The 19981-nt window shown below is 33.9% G+C and overlaps 3 protein-coding genes and 1 long non-coding RNA gene across 6 annotated transcripts; 3 read left to right on the top strand and 1 right to left on the bottom strand.

Moving 5' to 3' along the window:
• The first annotated feature begins 1433 nt into the window (after positions 1–1433).
• On the top strand, positions 1434–4120 carry LOC106392789 (U-box domain-containing protein 35-like). The gene is made up of 2 exons (XM_048754149.1): positions 1434–2210; positions 2732–4120. Exons 1-2 carry the CDS (start codon positions 1758–1760, stop codon positions 3503–3505), a joined length of 1227 nt encoding a protein of 408 aa, XP_048610106.1. The 5' UTR covers positions 1434–1757; the 3' UTR covers positions 3506–4120.
• LOC125585319 lies at positions 3944–6128 on the bottom strand. The gene is made up of 3 exons (XR_007322232.1): positions 4710–6128; positions 4309–4613; positions 3944–4240 (listed from the first exon to the last, which is right to left on the bottom strand). It is a non-coding gene; the product is annotated as an uncharacterized LOC125585319 (long non-coding RNA).
• A 3028-nt stretch (positions 6129–9156) lies between these two features.
• On the top strand, positions 9157–13816 carry LOC106396321 (transcriptional corepressor LEUNIG_HOMOLOG-like). 2 transcript variants are annotated; one of them, XM_013836677.3, is made up of 18 exons: positions 9157–9273; positions 9435–9644; positions 9744–9841; positions 9953–10062; positions 10142–10413; positions 10488–10566; positions 10666–10777; positions 10860–10909; positions 10999–11271; positions 11453–11527; positions 11623–11850; positions 11966–12110; positions 12191–12300; positions 12390–12539; positions 12613–12768; positions 12851–12967; positions 13071–13268; positions 13364–13816. In XM_013836677.3, the coding sequence occupies exons 2-18, from the start codon at positions 9613–9615 to the stop codon at positions 13505–13507; spliced, it is 2349 nt and encodes a 782-aa protein (XP_013692131.1). In that variant the 5' UTR covers positions 9157–9273; positions 9435–9612; the 3' UTR covers positions 13508–13816. The 2 variants fall into 2 exon arrangements, with proteins under 2 accessions (XP_013692131.1, XP_013692130.1); XM_013836676.3 differs by having other exon boundaries at positions 11960–12110.
• Positions 13817–17610: 3794 nt separating this feature from the next.
• Positions 17611–19686, top strand: LOC106390876 (cyclin-dependent kinase inhibitor 4). 2 transcript variants are annotated; one of them, XM_013831418.3, is made up of 3 exons: positions 17611–18243; positions 18965–19174; positions 19245–19686. In XM_013831418.3, the coding sequence occupies exons 1-3, from the start codon at positions 17813–17815 to the stop codon at positions 19312–19314; spliced, it is 711 nt and encodes a 236-aa protein (XP_013686872.1). In that variant the 5' UTR covers positions 17611–17812; the 3' UTR covers positions 19315–19686. The 2 variants fall into 2 exon arrangements, with proteins under 2 accessions (XP_013686872.1, XP_013686871.1); XM_013831417.3 differs by having other exon boundaries at positions 17655–18243; positions 18956–19174.
• The last annotated feature ends 295 nt before the right edge of the window (positions 19687–19981 follow it).

Below are 19981 nucleotides of genomic sequence, written 5' to 3'. Positions count from 1 at the left end.
AATGATGAATTATATACCTCGTCTCCGTTTATGACGTAACTGTCTTTCCTTGTTCTAGAAAGAACACATTTTTTCTCCAGCTGGTCCATGATTTCTGAATTCTGAAAGTCAGGAAGTGATCAGTTAAAGGAGGAAGATAGATTCTAAAGTTTACAGTATTATTATTGTTATAGAAGCTGTAGATTTCATCTTAGATGCTTCAAGGGTCTTTTGTGGGAGTGACTTTCATTAGGAAATGATTTACCTTCAGTCAGAGCCTGGAATAGTAAAATCGAGTGGCTTAGTACTGCATGAAATTAAATATGCAAGAGTTTGGTTACGTTTTCTAAGGTGTAAAGGAAGAAGAACACATTACTATTGAGATATATGGGAAGTTTGAAAGAACATTTGTGAGCTCCAGAGTTTTGAGGTGGTGGGAGCTGATCCAGTCCTTAACGCTTCCAAGATGTTGTTTAGTTTCAACCGGCTCCTTTGTGTCATCTTAAAGCATTCAACAAATAGGAAAAATTAGACGAATTTTTTTAGTAAGTAAAGTCAAGTTTTTGCGCTGATATATCTGTAATAATGCAGCAGGGAAGATGTTAATTACAGCCTGCAAACCAATATATAGTTGAAGCTTCAGTCTGTTACTTTGGAGGATGGTTATGCCGATTAAATGCAAAAGAGAGTGGAAGAGTGATCTGAATCACGTAAATGCTTGGCTTAATGAATAATGATAACTACAGCTGTTACTCAGACGTGATCTGGAGCCGATGTGAACTTCAAAAGCCACGGCGGTTCTGCTACAAATCTCCAAAAGCGACAACAATATAACCCTATAAGCTAATGAGCCTGTTTGTAAACTTTGTAAGGGCTTTAAGAATTAATTAGTAACCAAGAAGGCCCAGTACACACAACGCAAGAAAAAAAACAACTTTATAATGAGTTATTTTGAAGAAGACACGTGTCTATATTTGCCCCTATGCTCTTGCTGACGTGGCGTAATAAGGAGGGAGCATGTCTATGGATGCAGGGGAAGCTCGGATGACACCAGGTGCATGTCTGTGGATGCATAGGAAGCTAAAGATGTTTCTAGTATCAATAGCAGCAGCACTGATACTACATCACGTTGGACTCCACGTCTTAGAGATTATGAGGAGAGAAAAGACGCTATGAGTTCTTCATCTAGCAACCGTGAATATGGGAATGCCGGTGGTAAGTTTAGTTGGACAGGCATGGTGATTGATACCACCCACTCTCGGACTTCTCAACAAGCTTCCAACATGTCTGATAATCTAACTGAACATTCTTATACAGATAACCAGTGGCGGATCTAGAAAGTTTTATTATGGGAGGCAAAATTTTCAAACTTACGGATGAAGCACACTTAATCCTAGGTTTGAGATTTTATGGGGGGCAAATTTATCCTATTTCTCCAAAACTTATTATAAATAGTAAAGGAAAACCATTTTTAAACAAAAAATCCATAGGCGGCCGATGCCCCACCCTTATTGGTTGTACATCCGCCACTGCAGATAACCAGGTATGCTAAAATGTAGTTTTAAAATGCATTTTCTTGTAAATGGAATAATAATGCAAGGTTGCTTGTTTAGGTAAACCTAAGCTTTGAGGTTGAGAAGTTGAGAGCTGAGCTTAGACATGTTCAAGAAATGTATACTGCTGCTCAAACCGAAACCTTTGATGCTTCTCGAAAGGTTAAGGCTGCTAGTCTCTTATATCTTTGCATTTGATGCGAAACCTTTTAGTTTGTTTTCTCAATGCATCTTGTTATAACGTTTCAGCTTGCTGAGCTTAACCAACGTCGGTTAGAAGAAACAATAAAGCTCGAAGAGCTAAAGCTAAAGGAGTATGAAGCTCGAGAGTTAGCAGAAAAGGAAAAGCAAAACTTCGAAAAAGCGAGGAGAGATGCAGAGAGCATGAGAGAAAGAGCGGAAAGAGAAATTGCGCAGAGAAGAGAAGCTGAGAGAAAAGCCGCTCGTGATGCTAAAGAGAAAGAGAAGCTTGAAGACACTCTTGGCTCTCCGCGGCTTCAGTATCAGCACTTCACTTGGGAAGAAATTGTAGCTGCCACTTCATCGTTCTCAGAAGAGTTGAAGATTGGAATGGGAGCTTATGGATCTGTTTACAAGTGTAATATGCATCACACAACCGCAGCTGTCAAAGTTCTGCATACCGCTGAAAGTGGTCTGTCCAAACAGTTCCAACAGGAGGTACTGTTGTTGACCTGGAACTGGGCTTGAACTTTCGGTTTGGTTTTGGTTAGGGCTGGGATATTGAACCAACCCAAAACCGGCCGAACCGAACTAAAATTTTTGGTTACTTAGGTTCAATTCGGTAGGTTTTTGAAAAAAAATCGGTTTTCTGTTTGTTCAGTTCGACTCGGTTCAGCAATCAGTTATTTCAGTTTTCTTTAAAAAAAAATTATAACCAAACTGAACTAACCAAATTTAACAAACTAACCTAAACTAACTAAACTTGTCCAAAATTTTAACAAAATCAAACCAAAATATAACCGAAATCAAAAACTGTGGTAGAATTTAAAAAAACCGTACTAACCGAATACCAAATCTAACCAAACTTTATTTCGGATTAATTCGTTAAGATTTATGTTGAACCAAAGTAACCGAATTACCCGAAACTCGCATGTCTAGTTTTGGGTCTTTAAATTCTTGTGGGACTTCTCTTTTCTAAGAAGTTACATTTATCTCTCTCTGGTCTCTCTACTTTGCAGCTTGAAATCTTGAGCAAGATTCGGCACCCACACTTGGTACTCCTTCTAGGAGCATGCCCTGAGCAAGGAGCTTTAGTTTATGAGTACATGGAAAACGGTAGCTTGGAGGACAGACTATTCCAAGCCAACAACAGTCCACCACTCCCGTGGTTTGAGCGGGTTAGGATCGCATGGGAAGTAGCTGCAGCTCTTATCTTCCTCCACAAATCAAAACCTAAACCGATCATTCACTGTGATCTAAAACCGGCAAACATCTTACTTGATCACAACTTTGTAAGCAAAGTCGAAGACGTTGGACTCTCAACGATGGTTCAAGTCGACCCTCTATCAACTAAATTCACTATTTACAAACAAACAAGCCCTGTCGGAACGTTGAGTTACATGGATCCAGAGTATCAACGCACGGGAATGATATCATCTAAATCAGATGTGTATTCATTTGGAATGATAGTTCTTCAGCTCCTCACAGCAAAACCACCTATGGCATTGACACACTTAGTTGAGAGTGCAATGGATAGTAACGATGAGTTTCTCAAGATCTTGGATCAGAAAGCAGGTAACTGGCCAGTTGAAGAAACTAGAGAATTGACTTCATTGGCTCTATGTTGCACAGAGCTGCGTGGGAAAGATAGGCTTGACTTAAGAGATCAGATTCTTCCGGCGCTCGAAAGCCTGAAGAAAGTAGCTGAGAAGGCAAGGAATTCGATTTCCAGTGTGCCGACTCAACCTCCGTTTCATTTCCTCTGCCCCTTACTTAAGGTAGCTCTTATATAAACCTTGTTCTTTATGTCATTGGTTACTTGCAAGTCAAGTAACTGGTTAGATGAGAATACTAAAATGTGAGAGCTTGTTTATTCAATGCAGGACGTAATGAACGAGCCATGCGTTGCGGCTGATGGATACACATATGACCGTCGTGCGATAGAGGAGTGGTTTGAGGAGCACAACACATCGCCGATGACTGATTCACCGTTACTTAGCAAGAACCTTCTGCCCAACTATACTCTTTACACAGCCATCATGGAGTGGAGGTCTAGACTAAAGTAAAACCAAAACTGTGTAGCGTTTTTTGGGTGTATAAAAGGCAAGACGTCCCACTGTGTATTCTTCCTGTTCCGTTCTTTCGAAGCGAACTTTTGTTTTGTGATTCTAAAGATAAACCGAACTTATAATTAATTGTCACAGGTTAAAAACCGAAACCACACGCCTTTATTTATTTTTGTTATCTATATTTATTTATGGCCATTACAGAGAACAAAGGATCTTGTCGTCTTCATTACCCAAAAAGAAACAGTAGCTTTCTGTCTCAGATTCCTCCTCCATTGACAACAAAAAAAAAAACAAGACTCCAAAAGCTCTGTACCTACGCTCTCTGTATTACATGTTACAGAGCCGCATGCTCAATTAGATTAAAATAATATGGACCACAAAAGCATCTCAGAAAGTGTGTAACTCAATTATTTTCTTAGCTTTTTGCAAAGGATCTGTCGCCTAATCAGCTGCTTCAGCCTAAGAAAAACAAAACAAAAACTATAAATAGATAAAATAAAAGTGATTAAAAAGAAGAAGAAAATTACATAGGTGGATGAAGTGGAGCATCTCTTGAGCTTGCTCTCGTCCATGGATTAATTCAAAAGAGAAGACACATTCAGAGAAAGAAACGAAACCAACGTTGTTTCAATCATGAACATACATGTCTCTTTGAGTCATATTCACGATCCTTTGCGGAAGAATGCATATTCCACTCAGTCAATTTTTTCAAAAAATCAGACATATGAACATGACATGAGGCTGAAAGATCTAAAACTTAAAGCATATCAAAGCTCAATATTTTCAATCTCAGTCCAAGTTCTCGGGTAGCATAAAGATGATGTCGTGAAATCTGCAGTATAACATATAAGTCACGTTACCGAAAGCACTGTATTTTCTGATGAGTTAAGAACGAATGAGATGTAGTCTCCGAGAGAACCATGCATACCTTTTTATAGTCGACTCAAACGCCTTGCACATCAACAATATCGCATTGAATCCAGATCGTGGGTGATAGATTAATGGAAGGGGGGGGGGATTAAAGATGATTGATTGATCGGTTTTTGAGTGCTTGCGACGAAGGAGACGGAAGGTCAGCTGCGCAAGAGGTGTCGCCTTTCGATCTGGAGACGCGAGAAGCACTCCGCGTAAACCTAATCCTAAACGGGGCGTTTAGTCACCATTATGTTCTAAAACACGTGATGGGCTGCATGCTGTAAGGCCCAACAAAACAATGGAACCCAAAGACAACGACTTAAGAAACGCTGACGTGTCACGATTTCTCCTCTTCTCTACAACGACGTGGACAGCCTAAAAAAGCAGATGCTTCAACTTTACAGTTATAGATTCTTTATATGCATTAAGAGTTGAGAGACCGTGAGGAGAACCGGCACTCAATAATAATAAACCGGAGGGTTTAACTTGTACAGAAAAAAGATACCAATATAATTCGCTGAGTACAAGAATTAAATTAAACGAGGTCTACCTGTCTGTCATTGGACAATTTATTTATGCTGCCAACTGCCCAGTTGTGTGATCTCATCTAGCAGACTAAGAAAATGAAATAACTATATTTCAAGAATCTAAAAACCTGTGGTATATATATATGCATCGAAATTGAATTTTATATACCATTTTTAATTATGATGTGAATAAAACACTCTAGAATGTTGGGGCCAAAACAACCTGCAAACTGAAGGATGTGCATACATTGTTTAATAATTGATTCATGAAATGTTTAGTATAAAAGTCGAAGAATGCAGTCATCAGTTATAATAAGTATCATTGTATGTTATCTTGCTGAACTATAAGTTATTATGAACTTATAATTCAGAAGCCCTTTGTCAAAAAAAAAAACTTGTAGTTCAGCATATACTTTCATCGATTTAAAACAAATTGTGTAATTCATTTTTAGTTATTTAAGAAAAACGCATTTACTACATGAATAAATTGTGTCGTTATCACAAAAACAAAAGTTGACAAATTGTTGCTGCTTTATTTTACTTTTATAGTAGGACATGATCTAATATAAAGCCCCTCAATAATTTGAGGAACTTTTGCATTATTCAAACGTTAAATGTGAACTCGTTTAATGAAAAGGAAGTGATCTCATTTATTGTATCATTAATAGTTGAAACACAGAGAGAAAAAAGATAGGCAAAGTTATATGTACATGCATCATTTACTACCTTACTTTTAGAAAACAAACTTTAATGTTGGATTCATCGATTATAATTGTAACTACACCCTGACAGCGCGGATATAAATTTTCAGTTTTTGTTTATTTATTTAACTAAATGATGTATTTGTAATATTTGATGTAATATATTCATCAAGTAAATAATTTTGTTGGCATCTTAAACCATCCATTTATGACGAATATTCGATATCATATAAAAAATTGAACAAATAAACGTAATTAAAGAATTGTAGACGATATATAAAAACAATGGTTATTAATGTAAAATATGAAGAAATATTATATTACGACTTATTATGGCATAAAAGATTATAAATTAGTTATACATGTTTAAATAAAATAAAATGATTTTTAAACTTCTATGGCGATGAATTAGTCTTTAAATTGTAAATAATTTCATAATTTTATTAATAATAAATTATTTATAGTCTTTGTTTTTCGTCAAGATAATTATTAAACGTTCATAACATTAATATGTTAAAAGGCCATATTATGAAAGCCTATGTTGTAACCGTTTTTTCCGGGAGGTGTAACAAAAAAAAATTACCTTTAACTCTTCGTTTTGTTTAAGTTCTGTGCCGGTAAAAGATTAAAAAAAATCTCTCTATCTTTTTCAATGTTCAATTTGAAGCTTATTATGCGAAAATCATACGCAAATATAGGCAATTGGTTGGAATCTCTATATCTTTATATTCTTATAAATTTTAAATTTATTGTTTCATTTTCTGCAAGCAAATCAATTATTGAAGTAATAGATCAATTGGTTGGAATAAAATCTATTCTTATAATTTGTGTAATTATGGTTATAGTTTCTATATTTAATAGGTACATTAAAGATACGACATTGAAGATATTTTGTTTTGATTAATAGAAGATATTGGATTTTGAGTTTGTATTTATTGATTTGTTTTTTTATAAAGCTTAGAAAATCAATGAGATGATTGGTTTGTTGATACATCCTATAAAGAAAACGAAAGCTATAGGTGGTTTGAATATTGTACATCAATCGATGCATGATGTAAGTTGACTATATAAAACATGAGCATGATCATTTCAAACTAAAGCATAGGTAGGTTATATACATTTGTTATATTGTAGTTAATATCTTTTAAATATTACATAAGTCAAGTGATTCAAGTTTTTCGTAAAAAAAAATTCAAGTTCATTATTGGGTCGCACTCGTCCGTAATAAGCTACGTTAAATATGATGTATTTTTAGGTTCATTTAATGACATTAAGTTTAAATTTGATTAAAAAAAACTCATTAATTTAACTGGAAAAGACAAGTATTAAAATATGTAGGTTCATTTAAATGACATTAAGTTTAAATTTGTTTAAGGAAAACTCATTAATTTAACTGGAAAAGACAAACATTAAAATAGGTAGATTAATTTAATTCTCAGTGGCATGGAAGTGTAAATAAGTTAGAAAACTTAAGGGTATTTTTTAATGGGTACTTCTCTTTTAATAATAGAGACTAGATCTCGATCCGTGCGACCACACGGGTATTTAATTTTACATTTTATTTTTTGTTTGTACATAATTTTCTATTTGTAAATGTAGTTGTATAAAATCGAGTAATTTTTTATGCGTTTTAACGTAAAATGTATTACCAATATTGAGTATAAATCCAGCATTTATATAATTAGATCCATGTCAAATATATATAGCGAACAAATTTTTAAAATGAAAAATATTTAAAATAGACAATTTTGAGTTAGTATGCTATTTTTAAATGGTACATTAGTTATAACATTTGTAAGAAAATAAAACGATTGTTAAATTTCTATCAAATTTGGAACGTATAAAAACTAAGATTTAAATCTGTAAGAAAATAAAATGAAAATGAAAATGTTATGTAATTGATAAAAATTTATAAATAAGCTTAAGTTTGTATTAAAGGTGATATTGGTTAGCGAGAATATAGGAAATAGTTTAATTTTCGCAATTAAGTAAGTGTCATTTTTTGGTTAGATTTTATACATTAATTTTTGAAATTTAAACATGACTGATCCTTAAGTTAACATTATGATTTTGGAAAAATCGATTTGTGTATACTGATTATCATTAAATTTTATAGTTGTTAATATTATATATATATATATATATATATATATATATATGATACATGGATTTGTATTGTTTGTATGAATTAATACAAAACTAAACGTATAAATATTATTGTAGATTTGATGTATATTGAGATTTTGTTTGTTTATAAATGATAGAAAATCGATTTGTAGGTGAGAAATGGAACCTTGCGTGATTCATTAAGATGTGCATATTAATTGAGGAATTGAGGAATAATAGGTATTGATTGTTGAATATAATAATGGAGCCGTGGAATTTTAATGTTGTAGTTTTTTTAATTAAAATAGATTAATTTAACAAATGCATTAATTAAACCGTAAAAGACAAAATATCCTTAAATATAGGTTTAGTTAATATCTTATTGGCATGGAAGTGTAAATAACTTGCAAAACTAAGGGGTAATTTAAATTTGTACTCCTCTTTTAATATATTAGATGTAGTAATAGAAATTCAAATTATTATAGCTAAATGAGTAGGTTAATATTTTGTGGAAATTTGAATTGATTTGCATTGAAAACATGCAATTATTTTGTTATAAATAACACACATGATATAAAAATTTAGCATTTCATTTGGTTTCATAAAACATAAGCAACTGGCTCAGTTTGAAAGTTGGCAAGATACAAAGTATTTAACTAGTATCTCGAGCCATGTTCATGCTGAAGCATCTTAAGCTTGTAACTAGGAGATGAAAATACAGTAAAACAATACAATAATGTATGCCAATGTGCATTATGGAGAGCATGAGACCATATATTTCTTTTTTTTGGTAAAAAAGCATGAGACCATATATATTTGGTTAAATCTTAGCCCTTCCCCTTAGGACCCGATATTCATCATTATTACAATGCTCTAAACCATCAACAACTCACACACATGTGCCCTGGCTGATCTAAATTACTTTAAAGATGACTCGAGAGGAGATACTAAAACAATTTGACGTATGCTTGATGCCTGCTTGTTTTACCTTCAATATAACAAACGGATCAAGAAAATACACCTCAGGGTCCCCGAGGTTAGTTAACCCATTCATAAGTGAAGCCGATAACAGACCCAATACAAGGCCCATTAATGAGCTTATAACTGCGAACATTGAGGCCCATTAATAAACTTTATTCATAACGAATCCTGAGCTTACCCAAAAGCATCATCAAAACCAAAACCTTTGAATGATCTTTCTCTGTCTGTCTGTCTGAATCTTGATCTCCAAAACAAATCCCTGGTATCTCTCCAACCCTAGATTCTTTTTCAATTGGATTGTGATACTTCACTTATCAATTCGATTACTTCTATGTTTAACTCCTCGAATCGCTCAACTCGTCTTCGCTTACAAGTAATTTTAAAAATTCCTGATTTTTAAACTGATCTACTCTGTCTGTGCAGTAAGCAATGCTTGATCTCTAAAGATACGGGTTCCGAAGATCGAATTAGGGTTCTGATCTACTCAGAAACGCTTTTGATTTGGTGGGTCTTGCTCAAGTTAGTTTCTTTATCATCAAACAATCGAAAGTCTTGAATCGAATCAGTTTGAACTGTGTGAGCTCGATCTTGGGCTGAAGCTATGGCGCAGAGTAATTGGGAAGCTGATAAGATGTAAGTGGATTGTTTTGTTAAAGTGTGTAACTTTTCCAATTCCAAGATTCTATTTTTTTTTTGCTCACTTTCCTTTTTATGTTTGTTGGGTGTGTGTAGGCTTGACGTTTACATATATGATTATTTGGTGAAGAAGAAACTTCATAACACTGCTAAGTCTTTTATGACTGAAGGCAAAGTCTCTCCTGATCCTGTTGGTAAAAACTAAAAACCCACTTCTGAAGTTTATGTTTTGTCTGTGAATCGAGCTTTAAGCTATGTGATTGACTTGTTGGAGTTAATTTATTTGTGTTGTGTGAATGGTGTAGCAATTGATGCTCCTGGAGGGTTTCTTTTTGAGTGGTGGTCTGTGTTCTGGGACATCTTCATTGCAAGGACGAACGAGAAACATTCAGAGGCTGCTGCAGCTTATATTGAGGTTGGCTATCTACCATCCGGAGATATAATCTCTTTTCTTTTTCAGTTTGGTAGCTGACACCAGTGGCTTTGAGATTTAGGCACAGCAAGGTAAAGCAAGGGAGCAACAACTTCAAGTGCAGCAAATGCAGATGATGCGCCAAGCTCAGATGCAGCGTAGGGATCCTTCTCTTGGTGGTCCAATGAACGCTATTGGTTCTGAAGCGATGATTGGGCAGTCGAATGCAAGTGCTATAGCTGCAAAAATGTATGAGGAACGTATGAAGCAACCAAATCAAATGAACACTGATACATCCCAACCTCATATGGATGCAAGGATGGCCCTTCTTAAATCAGGAACAAACCATCATGGGTAAAAATTGTCTCAGCTTCATTTTTTTGCAGGCATATACATATTGTCCTCACACCGTTTCTCTCCTAAAACAGTCAGATGGTCCCAGGGAATCATCAAGGAGGTGTTTCCGCAGCACTGCAGCAACTTCAATCACGAAGTCAGCAGACTCCTGTAAATAATTGCTTTACTTGATGACTCTTAAAATCTCCTTACAGAAAAGTCTCCAAATCAAATATTTTGGTGTATATCTTAGTCTTTTGAAACTTGCAGGAAATCAAAACTGAAGTTAATATTGGTGCATCTCCAAGACAACTGCCAGTGGATCCTTCTACAGTTTATGGCCAAGGAATTTTGCAATCAAAGCCTGGGATGGGGAATGCAGGTAAATACAATGAAAATTTTATGGTGAATTATACATAGCCTCACGAGCAATTTTTGTTTACAAGTCTTATGGTTTTGTGAAGGATTAAACCCTGGGGTAGGTGCTCTTCCTTTAAAAGGATGGCCATTAACTGTAAGTCACTGGGATTCTTTTGTAGGATTTATCTGTTTATCATCCCAAGCCCAGTTTTTTTTCACCAGGTTGCTTGAAAAATGTTACAGGGCATCGAGACAATCCGACCAGGTTTAGGCCCTCAGGTTCAGAAAGCTTTCCTTCAAAACCAAAGTCAGTTTCAGCTCTCGCCGCAGCAGCAACAACAACAGCAACAGATCTTGGCTCAGGTTCAAGGACAAGGAAATCTGAATAATTCATCCATGTATGGAGGAGACATGGACCCTCGAAGGTTTACGGTATTACCTAGAGGAACGAAAGATGGTCAACAGAATGCAAATGATGGATCTATAGGTTCCCCTATGCAGTCCAGTTCGTCTAAAGTATGATTTCTTTTCTCAAAATCATTAAAAATGCATATTCCTGTTGAATGCAGTGTCATCTCAATTTTTATGTGAAATCGGATCAGTTACGTCTTTCATTGTATGCATTTTTCGATAATTGCTACTCTATGATATCCTGAAACTGCTGTTATGTTGATATTTGATATTTGTTGGTATGTAGCATATCAACATGCCACCTGTACAGCAATCTTCTTCTCAACAACAAGATCCTTTACTATCACAGCAATCACAGCAGGTAACTTTTATGTGGATCATGTGGTTTTGTCCAAACTGGTTTATTCTTCAGTTTGTATTTGTAAGATGATTGAGCTCGCTTCGTGTGTTTGATAGAATAACCGCAAAAGAAAGGGACCTTCCTCTTCTGGTCCTGCTAACAGTACAGGGACCGGAAACACGGTCGGCCCATCCAACTCACAGCCGTCAACTCCGTCAACGCATACCCCTATCGATGGATCTGGTATAACTGGTAACATGCAGCATATGAACAACATGCCAAAGGGGCCGATGATGTATGGTTCTGATGGAATTGGTGGTCTTGCATCATCAGCAAACCAACTGGTATGTTTCTTAGAAGAATGATAACAACCATCTAGCTTTGGTCTAGTAACATCTGAATCCAGCATGCAGTTGTGTTATTTTCATTTTTCTTATGATAAATAATTAATAGCTGCAGGATGACATGGAACCTTTTGGAGATGTGGGAGCACTAGAAGACAATGTAGAATCGTTTTTGTCCCAAGATGATGGAGATGGTGGAAGCTTGTTTAACCCCACCACCCTAAAGCGGAACCCTTCTGAGCATGCCGAACCCTCAAAGGGTATTATTATCTCAGCACCACCTCGTGAATAAACATGAAGATATATAATAACAGTGTTCCTTTTTTTCTTTTCTTTTCAGCTTTTAGTTTCAGTGAGGTTAGTTCTATAAGAAGAAGTTCCAATAAGGTCATTTGCTGTAATTTCTCATCCGATGGGAAGTTGTTGGCTAGCGCTGGACATGATAAGAAGGTGCATCATCTTAATCTCTTAGAAATGAGCATACGTTTTGCTTATATAACTTGCCATTACCTTATGCAAATTTCTTTTTTGGTCAGTAGCTTTATATTTGGAACATGGAAACACTAATAACTGAGAGCGCTCCTGAAGAACATGGTCATATCATCACAGATGTTCGCTTCAGACCTAATTCAACTCAACTTGCTACGTCCTCCTTTGACAAAACTATCAAAATCTGGGATGCCTCTGAGGTATTGTAAAGTAATTCATCTCTTTTAATTGCAGCCATTTCTCTTGTGACTAAACTACTACCAACTTATGCAGCCTGGTTACTTTGTAAGAACGATATCTGGTCATACCGCACCTGTAATGTCCCTTGATTTTCACCCTAAGAAAACAGAGCTTTTCTGCTCTTGTGATGGCAACAATGAGATTCGTTTCTGGAACATCAACGCTGCTAATTGCCTTCGTATTATAAAGGCAAGACCCCCTGAACTTTCTCGTATGGCTTCTCTCCGAGCTTGAACTCTTATTTTCTAATCTTTGAGTTTTCCTGGGACAGGGTGCTAGCACGCAAGTACGGTTCCAGCCAAGATTTGGACAAATGCTTGCTGCAGCTTCGGAAAACACTCTCTCCATTTATGATTATGATAATGACAGACGTGTCCACTTGTTAAAGGTAAACCCCGAAGATATATATATATATATATATATATATATATATATTTTACTTACTTACTGTGCGTATGTCTCATGGCTTGGTTTGTTTTTTGATTTTTAAGGGACATTCCGCAAATGTAAATTCCGTTTGTTGGAACCCAAGCGGAGAGTTGATAGCTTCTGTTAGTGAAGACTCTGTTAAGTTATGGTCTCTGAACTCAGGAGATTGCATCCACGAGCTCAGTTCTAGTGGAAACAAGTTCCACTCTTGTGTCTTTCACCCTACCTTTCCCAATCTCTTGGTCATTGGTGGCTACCAGGTATGATCTTGGATAGTTTCTATAGAATCTATATCAGGCTCTACTGTTACTTGATTCTAAATGATTTAAACTTGTGGTAAATGAATGTGTTGCAGTCACTGGAGCTTTGGAACACAAAAGAGAACAAATGTATGACAATACCCGCTCATGAGTGTGTCATCTCTGCATTAGCTCATTCACCTCTGACAGGAATGATGGCTTCTGCAAGTCATGACAAATCCGTAAAGATTTGGAAGTAGAAAAATATTTGTGTTCTTCATGAAACGAAAAGGAAAAAAAAAAACAGAGCTCGAATATTTTTGAGTCTAATTGTTTGTTTAGTGTTTACATTCAGTAAGTTGTTTAATGGGTTTGTGTGCGTCAAAAACAAAGGTATTTCATAACTCCAATCTTTGTCTTGTGTGATCTTTCTTTGGGATTTTTCTTGTTCTCGTGTTCTATAGTGTTTAAGTGGGACAGAGAGGTGTAAGCAATTTCTCTAGACCAAAAAATTTGTAGAAATATCTTCTCATAATTATTCAAATTGCACACCCTTTTTCTTCTTAAAACATCTGTGCTAATAAGACTACAGTAATACTTGGTTAGTTTGTTAACATACGCATTGTAAACTAATCACATAATATAATTAAATTCTATTTTAATTCCATAATCGAGTTGAGTTTTTGTTTTGGTCAACGAGTTGAGTTCTATTTCAATCATATTTATTTTTAGGGTGAAAAGATGTAACAGTGAATAAAAAATAAATTCATTATTTCATATTTAGTAGAGAAATTCCCTACGATAGACCTAAAACAGTTTGTGGAAGCACCGTAGCCTAACAGTTAAGGTTTAAAGGTTTCTACACCCAGATCTGGGGTTCGAATTCCAAACTATGCAATTTATTGCAGAATAAAAGAAATCCAGGTTTCAAGTCCCGGAGAGAACGATTTATTACTGCAGACTACGGAAGAAAGGCTTACAAGGGATCTTCAACATGGTGCAAGTAAATTCAGTCAGGCGTGGATCTTCATAGGACGGCTCAGGTGATGCAGTTAGGCGTAGATCCTCATAAGACGGGTTTCGGGTTTTCGGGATTAAAGATTTCAGCCCCATTCGGGTATTTTTAAATTTCGGTTCGGATTCGGTTCGGATCTTTATGGGTTCGGATAATCCATTTAAATGATTTTTAAAATTTTAAAATTCAATATATAGTTTAAATTTCTCAAAATCTGTAAATAAAATACTATATTACATATAAATTTGAATAACATATGTCAGAATACCTAAACTTAACATATAAATTGGTTTGGTTTGAATATTTTGATAGAGAATCAGTAGATATTTCAACTATTTTAGGTCTTTTGAGTATATTTTAGCTATTTTAGAAATTTACTTTTGGCTATTTGTATATATTTTCAAGTATTTTAGACAATTTAAAAGTATCTTATATATTTTGGATGTTTTTAATATACATTAAATCTAAAAATAATTAATATATTTATATATATAAATCTATTTCGGATACATTCGGGTACCCGAAATACTTCAGTTCTGGTCGGATTCGGTTTCGATTCTCTGGATACTAAAATTTTGAATTCATTCGGATATTTAATCAATTTCGGTTCGGGTTCGGTACTACTTTTTCGGATCGGATTCGGTTCTTCAAATTCGGGTTTTTTGTCCAGCCCTAGTGAGAAATATAGTTAGGCTACAGCACTTTTTTCTCCAAACTTTGTTTTTGAGTAAAATTAAATAGAATTAGCCATTAATATTTGACGTGTTTATATTAAAAATGAAATACTATGTAAATGACTAAATGTGAAACATAAAATCAATATTTTGTATTTTAAACACTAGTTGAAACATCTTGTTTTGTAAAATAATTATAAACTGAAACAATTTGTTTTGTAAGACTACTGTAAATTGCTTAAAATTTAGCATTAACAGATTAACCTGTGGCCTTTTTAATTATATTGTTGATTTTAGTTTGCATTTAACGTAATCCCTAATCAAAGTGAAAACATAAAAATCAGATGAATAATTAAAATGGTAATGATTACACTATATTTATTATTTAGGTTCGACAACTACCATTCATCACTATATATTTATATGAGTAACACTTTTTTTTTTTGTTCATAAGTGCATTTTCCACTCCATTTTGTAGCAGGGTTGGAGATACTGTAAACATATTCTTAGACGTATTCTTGGCGTCTGAGATAGAGGATACTTACAACCTTACAACCAGTAGTTAGAGACATTAATTTCATATATGCTAGGTTTCTCGATCAAGAATACTCCTGCTCATCTTTTTTTTTTTTTTTTTTTTGTTTTCAACAAACTCCTACTCATCTTATAGACTTATATATATTTTTTCAAAAGGCTTATCTTATAGACTTATATTGCATAAAACTACACGACCCTTAGACATAACTAGCGACTGTCTTACCAACCAAAACGTCATTTAGTAGAATGGATAATGAACATGAAAATTTATACTAGTCTTAAGATTCTCAATAGTATTATCTAATCCGCATTGCATTAAACAACTTCATTGTCCTATTCCGAAAGTCATGTACACAAATCACAAAGCAATTAGTTTAGTAGTTCATATGTCTATTGTAGACTTGTAGTAGTAGTATTAGTAGACATTCCAATTTCGTTCGACTTCTACCTAACCGATATTTCCAAACTTCACCTTAGGTAATATCCATAAAAATAAAGATTTAATAGACCAATTGACAAAAAAGTAATTGATAATATATCAACTTATATTTGTGATTTTCAATTTTTTTTCTAAAGGTGTCTTCAAATTCATTATATTTTTATTTCAAAATGAAGTTTAAAATAAATAAAAATGCTAAAACCAACTTTATTTTCCATTCAGTAAAAATGTAATTTACTCCCTAAATAGAATAATACATTTTTTTGTTCATTATTCTATTTTCTAGTCTAAAATGGATAAGAAGTAGAACAAAATCTAACTCTTTTATAATGTTACTCATTTAAAACAAATGCATTGGAAATACTAAGACATTGATTGGTAGAACATTATCATTAGCATTACATTATCCAATCAACATTTGTTAGAAAAACATTTACTAAATGCTAATGCTCTCCAAATACTCTCTGATCAATGCTCTCATAAGAAGCTTTTAGAAGAACATTTGCATTTATAATTTATAATTTATAAAATTAAAGAAAATATATAATTAATTTATTTATTTTAATTAATAATATCATAAAATTATTTTTATATCCAGAAAAAAAATTTTGATTTCTAAAATAAATTTACAATAAAAATAGTATTTCACATTAAAAATATTATTTGATTATATAAATCATATTATATTTTAAATGTGAAATATTAATTTTTAAAATAGATATTTTAATTGTAAAATTTTGTTTTTAAAATAATATTTTTTGATATAAACATAATTTTGAGTGTATCAAATAAATTAAATTAATTATATATATTTTTAATTTTTAATTTTATATATTAATATATTTATAGATATATACATTAGAAATATATTCATTAGAAATATATTCATTAGAAATAAATATATTATATACTATATACTAATTTTTATAATAATTTAAAATATTATATTTATACTGCTCTATCAATCATTCTATTAAACAGTTTAGTAAAAATATACAGCTTATGCCGCATATTGCATCTACTCTGCCAATCAAGGCTTAAGTGTTTTAATTAATTTTTATATTTTTCTTTAAATAATACTATAAAATACATTTTTCTCAAACCAAATTCTAATTTTTATTTTTAAATAAAGATTTATATTTATTATATATTTACTTATTTAGAGAAAATACATATTTATATTTTGAATTTAAAAACTAGCATTTTCCTAGTGAGAAACGTTCACCTGTAATTTTTGAAATACATTGAAAACCTATTTTGAAATGTAACTCAAGTTTTTAACTAGAAAAAGTGTTAATTAACTAAGGATATGATTAACCCCGATCTCTTAGTCGGAGTTCTTAATTCATGATTTGACACCTTTTTTTTTACATTTTCCGACTAAGAGACGGTTCTTAAGGCATGTTTATTGGAGGTTTTTAGTTTTTCTTAGTTAAAGTTAAAAGACGGTTTTTATATTACGTTAAGAACTCCACTCCTAGAACCCCCAATAAACATGGTCTTATATTTCTTATTTAAGAGACGGTTCTTAAATAAAAAAATCTAAGAACCGTCGGTTAACCGAAGTTAAAAATTTTAGTTAAAAGATCGGGGTTAATCATGGTGCGAGAGTCAAAATTATTACACTCCACTCAAGTTTTGTTCCAAAAAAAACTAGCAAAAGTACAGTGTACATTAGTCGCAGTGGTCGAGACGAAGCAGCCACCTGAAAAAAATAAACAATTCCAAAATATAAAGATAAATAAAAAAGGAAAGAAAGAGACAGAGAGAGAGAGACCCCACACAGCACCATCTTCAACCCTAACTCCGACCCATTTTCTCCCTCACCGAACCGACGGAACCTTTGTCTCTCACTTCTCTCTCTCTCTCTCTCTCTCTGAGTTTTTGTTAGCGTCTGGTAATGGGGAAATACATGAGGAAGAGCAAAATCGACGGAGAAGCAATATCTTTGCTGGAAGTATCTCCTTCTTCTCCTTCTTCTTCGCTCGGTGTCCTTACTCGAGCTAAGTCCTTAGCACTCCAACGAAAGCCCTCCTCTTCCTTCTCGCTACCGACTTCTCCTTCTCCTAATCCTAATCAGAAGACGACTGATTGTGGCGGCTCCTATCTTCAGCTACGGAGTCGACGGCTCCAGAAGAAATCTCCAATTGTTGTGATCAAACGGAGAAAGCAGCAGCTGAGGAGGAAAGAGTCTTGCGGCCGAAGCCCTAAGTCAGATTCAGTTGTTGAGAGTGGTGTCGGTAGCAAAGAGAAGGTATTAAATGATGAAATCAACAACAAGGGTTCAACTTCGCTTGAGGATAAATTATTGGAGCTTCAGGGTAATGAAAGGTATCATTTTTTTTTTTTTTTGTCAAAGATGTATACTTTCAATTTTCCCCAATTATATATAGCTTCAGCTTTTTGTAGGCTATACAACTTAATTAATCCTGTGGATTTGATTTAGAATTATATGGCTCCATGGGATTTGAATCTGTTCAATTTTGAATTATTCTGATGGTAATTTGAAATCATCATTTTTTATGTGGAGAAATAACAAAAAAAATAAAATAATAACTGACCGAAATTTCATTTTTTTTTTCTGAGCCTTTTCAAAATATGACCACCATGTGTATGATATGATGATGCCATCTTTTGCTTTATCTGACATACCAGATATTAGTCAAATGTTTTTCTTTTCTTGACAAAGTTTTTCTTTCTTTTCTTTTTTTTCATTCTATTCTTCAATTACTTGTGCAAGTAAGACGGTGACAGTAACAATTGGTTCTATTTATGTCTGAGATGTCTCCTTAGCAATTCTTGAAAGTTTAATACTTTTGATCATATCATCGTTGTTAGTTGTGGGTTTCGTTGGTAGTTTTTGGATGTTAAGATTAATCTGAAGTCAACATCTTCTTCAACATGATTTAGCTTTAACTATAGGCAATACAGTCTGCTTCCTCTTGGTGTTATGTTAAGGAAAGTTAGGAAACATAGTTATGTGCTTTTATTATCTTCGAGAGGGGATTCTTTGAAAGTAACAATTTTTTACTTACTCTCTCAGCTTAAACAGGAGCACAAGTGAATCCACACCATGCACTTTGAAAAGAGAGGCTGAGATCAACACAAGTCTGGGATCGTCCACAAAGCTTAACAATGGTATTAGTGACAACAGCGACCAAATAGAAGAGAACTTGTCGGGCAGTCACCGTCCAACTACGCCTGATATGGACAGGTTTTTCTCGGGTGCAGAAGAAGAACAACAGAAGCAGTTCATTGAAAAGTATGAGCTTCCCGTTTGAAAACCCTTTTGGTTTTGTATCCTTAATGGCTCGTCAACTTTTTGTTTTCAGGTACAACTTTGACCCTGTGAACGAACAACCACTACCAGGAAGGTTTGAATGGGAGAAGGTAGATAATTAATAGAGGGAGGGGGGGTTAATAGTTAATACATAATTTAGTTACATTTTCATGCTAATCACCATAGGTTTGATCTTATTTCCATCATCCGTTTCTTAACTTTTTCCAACATGTAAAGAAGTTAGGATAATAAAACTCCATGTAGCGTTTTTCAAATTGGTGTCTGTAACATAAGTGGGCTTTAAATGGGGTTTGTGTAACACATAACTGATACCAACCCTTTTTAAGCCTAAAACAGATCACCTTAGTACTAGTAGCGTTTAGGAGTCATGCATTCTCTTGTAACTCTCTCATGTGACCATTTTAAAATCTATCCTTTTGTGTGTAAACATGTACTGATCTCAACTCAATAAAGATTTACCCTTTTTCTTGTCATTCTTCTTGTTTTACTTCATCTCAAGTTCTTGTTCTTATCATCATCATTATGGTCCATGTATTGGCTCTTCAGACATCTATATATAAATGCAAATTTTATACTGAAAATAGAGAGACAGAAGGTGTTAGTTATTGATATGGATTCTCATAGTGGTCTTTTGTTTTTGTCTCTGTCTCTCTCACCAAAATCAAAAGTGTTTGAAAAGATTCTCTTTATCTTTCTATCTATCACTCTTCTGTGTGTTGTGTGTCCATTGTACTTTCCACTTAGTGATTTGTGCCCACCATTTTGTCT

Source organism: Brassica napus, chromosome C4 (assembly GCF_020379485.1).
Source record: "Brassica napus cultivar Da-Ae chromosome C4, Da-Ae, whole genome shotgun sequence".
In the NCBI taxonomy this organism is placed as follows: domain Eukaryota; kingdom Viridiplantae; phylum Streptophyta; class Magnoliopsida; order Brassicales; family Brassicaceae; genus Brassica; species Brassica napus.
Note: the sequence above shows the minus strand (reverse complement) of the source record. Positions and strands in the feature narration are given on the sequence as shown.

Bases quoted from the DNA above. Each gene is read 5' to 3' on its own strand.
- LOC106392789 (XM_048754149.1), top strand. From the start codon at position 1,758: ATGCATCTTGTTATAACGTTTCAGCTTGCTGAGCTTAACCAACGTCGG. The intron at 2,211-2,731 runs GTACTGTTGTTG...TCTACTTTGCAG, and splicing joins CCAAACAGTTCCAACAGGAG to CTTGAAATCTTGAGCAAGAT.
- LOC106396321 (XM_013836676.3), top strand. From the start codon at position 9,613: ATGGCGCAGAGTAATTGGGAAGCTGATAAGAT. The intron at 10,414-10,487 runs GTAAAAATTGTC...CTCCTAAAACAG, and splicing joins TCAGGAACAAACCATCATGG to TCAGATGGTCCCAGGGAATC. The intron at 12,769-12,850 runs GCAAGACCCCCT...TTCCTGGGACAG, and splicing joins ATTGCCTTCGTATTATAAAG to GGTGCTAGCACGCAAGTACG.
- LOC106390876 (XM_013831417.3), top strand. From the start codon at position 17,813: ATGGGGAAATACATGAGGAAGAGCAAAATCGACGGAGAAGCAATATCT. The intron at 18,244-18,955 runs GTATCATTTTTT...TTACTCTCTCAG, and splicing joins GAGCTTCAGGGTAATGAAAG to CTTAAACAGGAGCACAAGTG. The intron at 19,175-19,244 runs GTATGAGCTTCC...TTTTGTTTTCAG, and splicing joins CAGAAGCAGTTCATTGAAAA to GTACAACTTTGACCCTGTGA.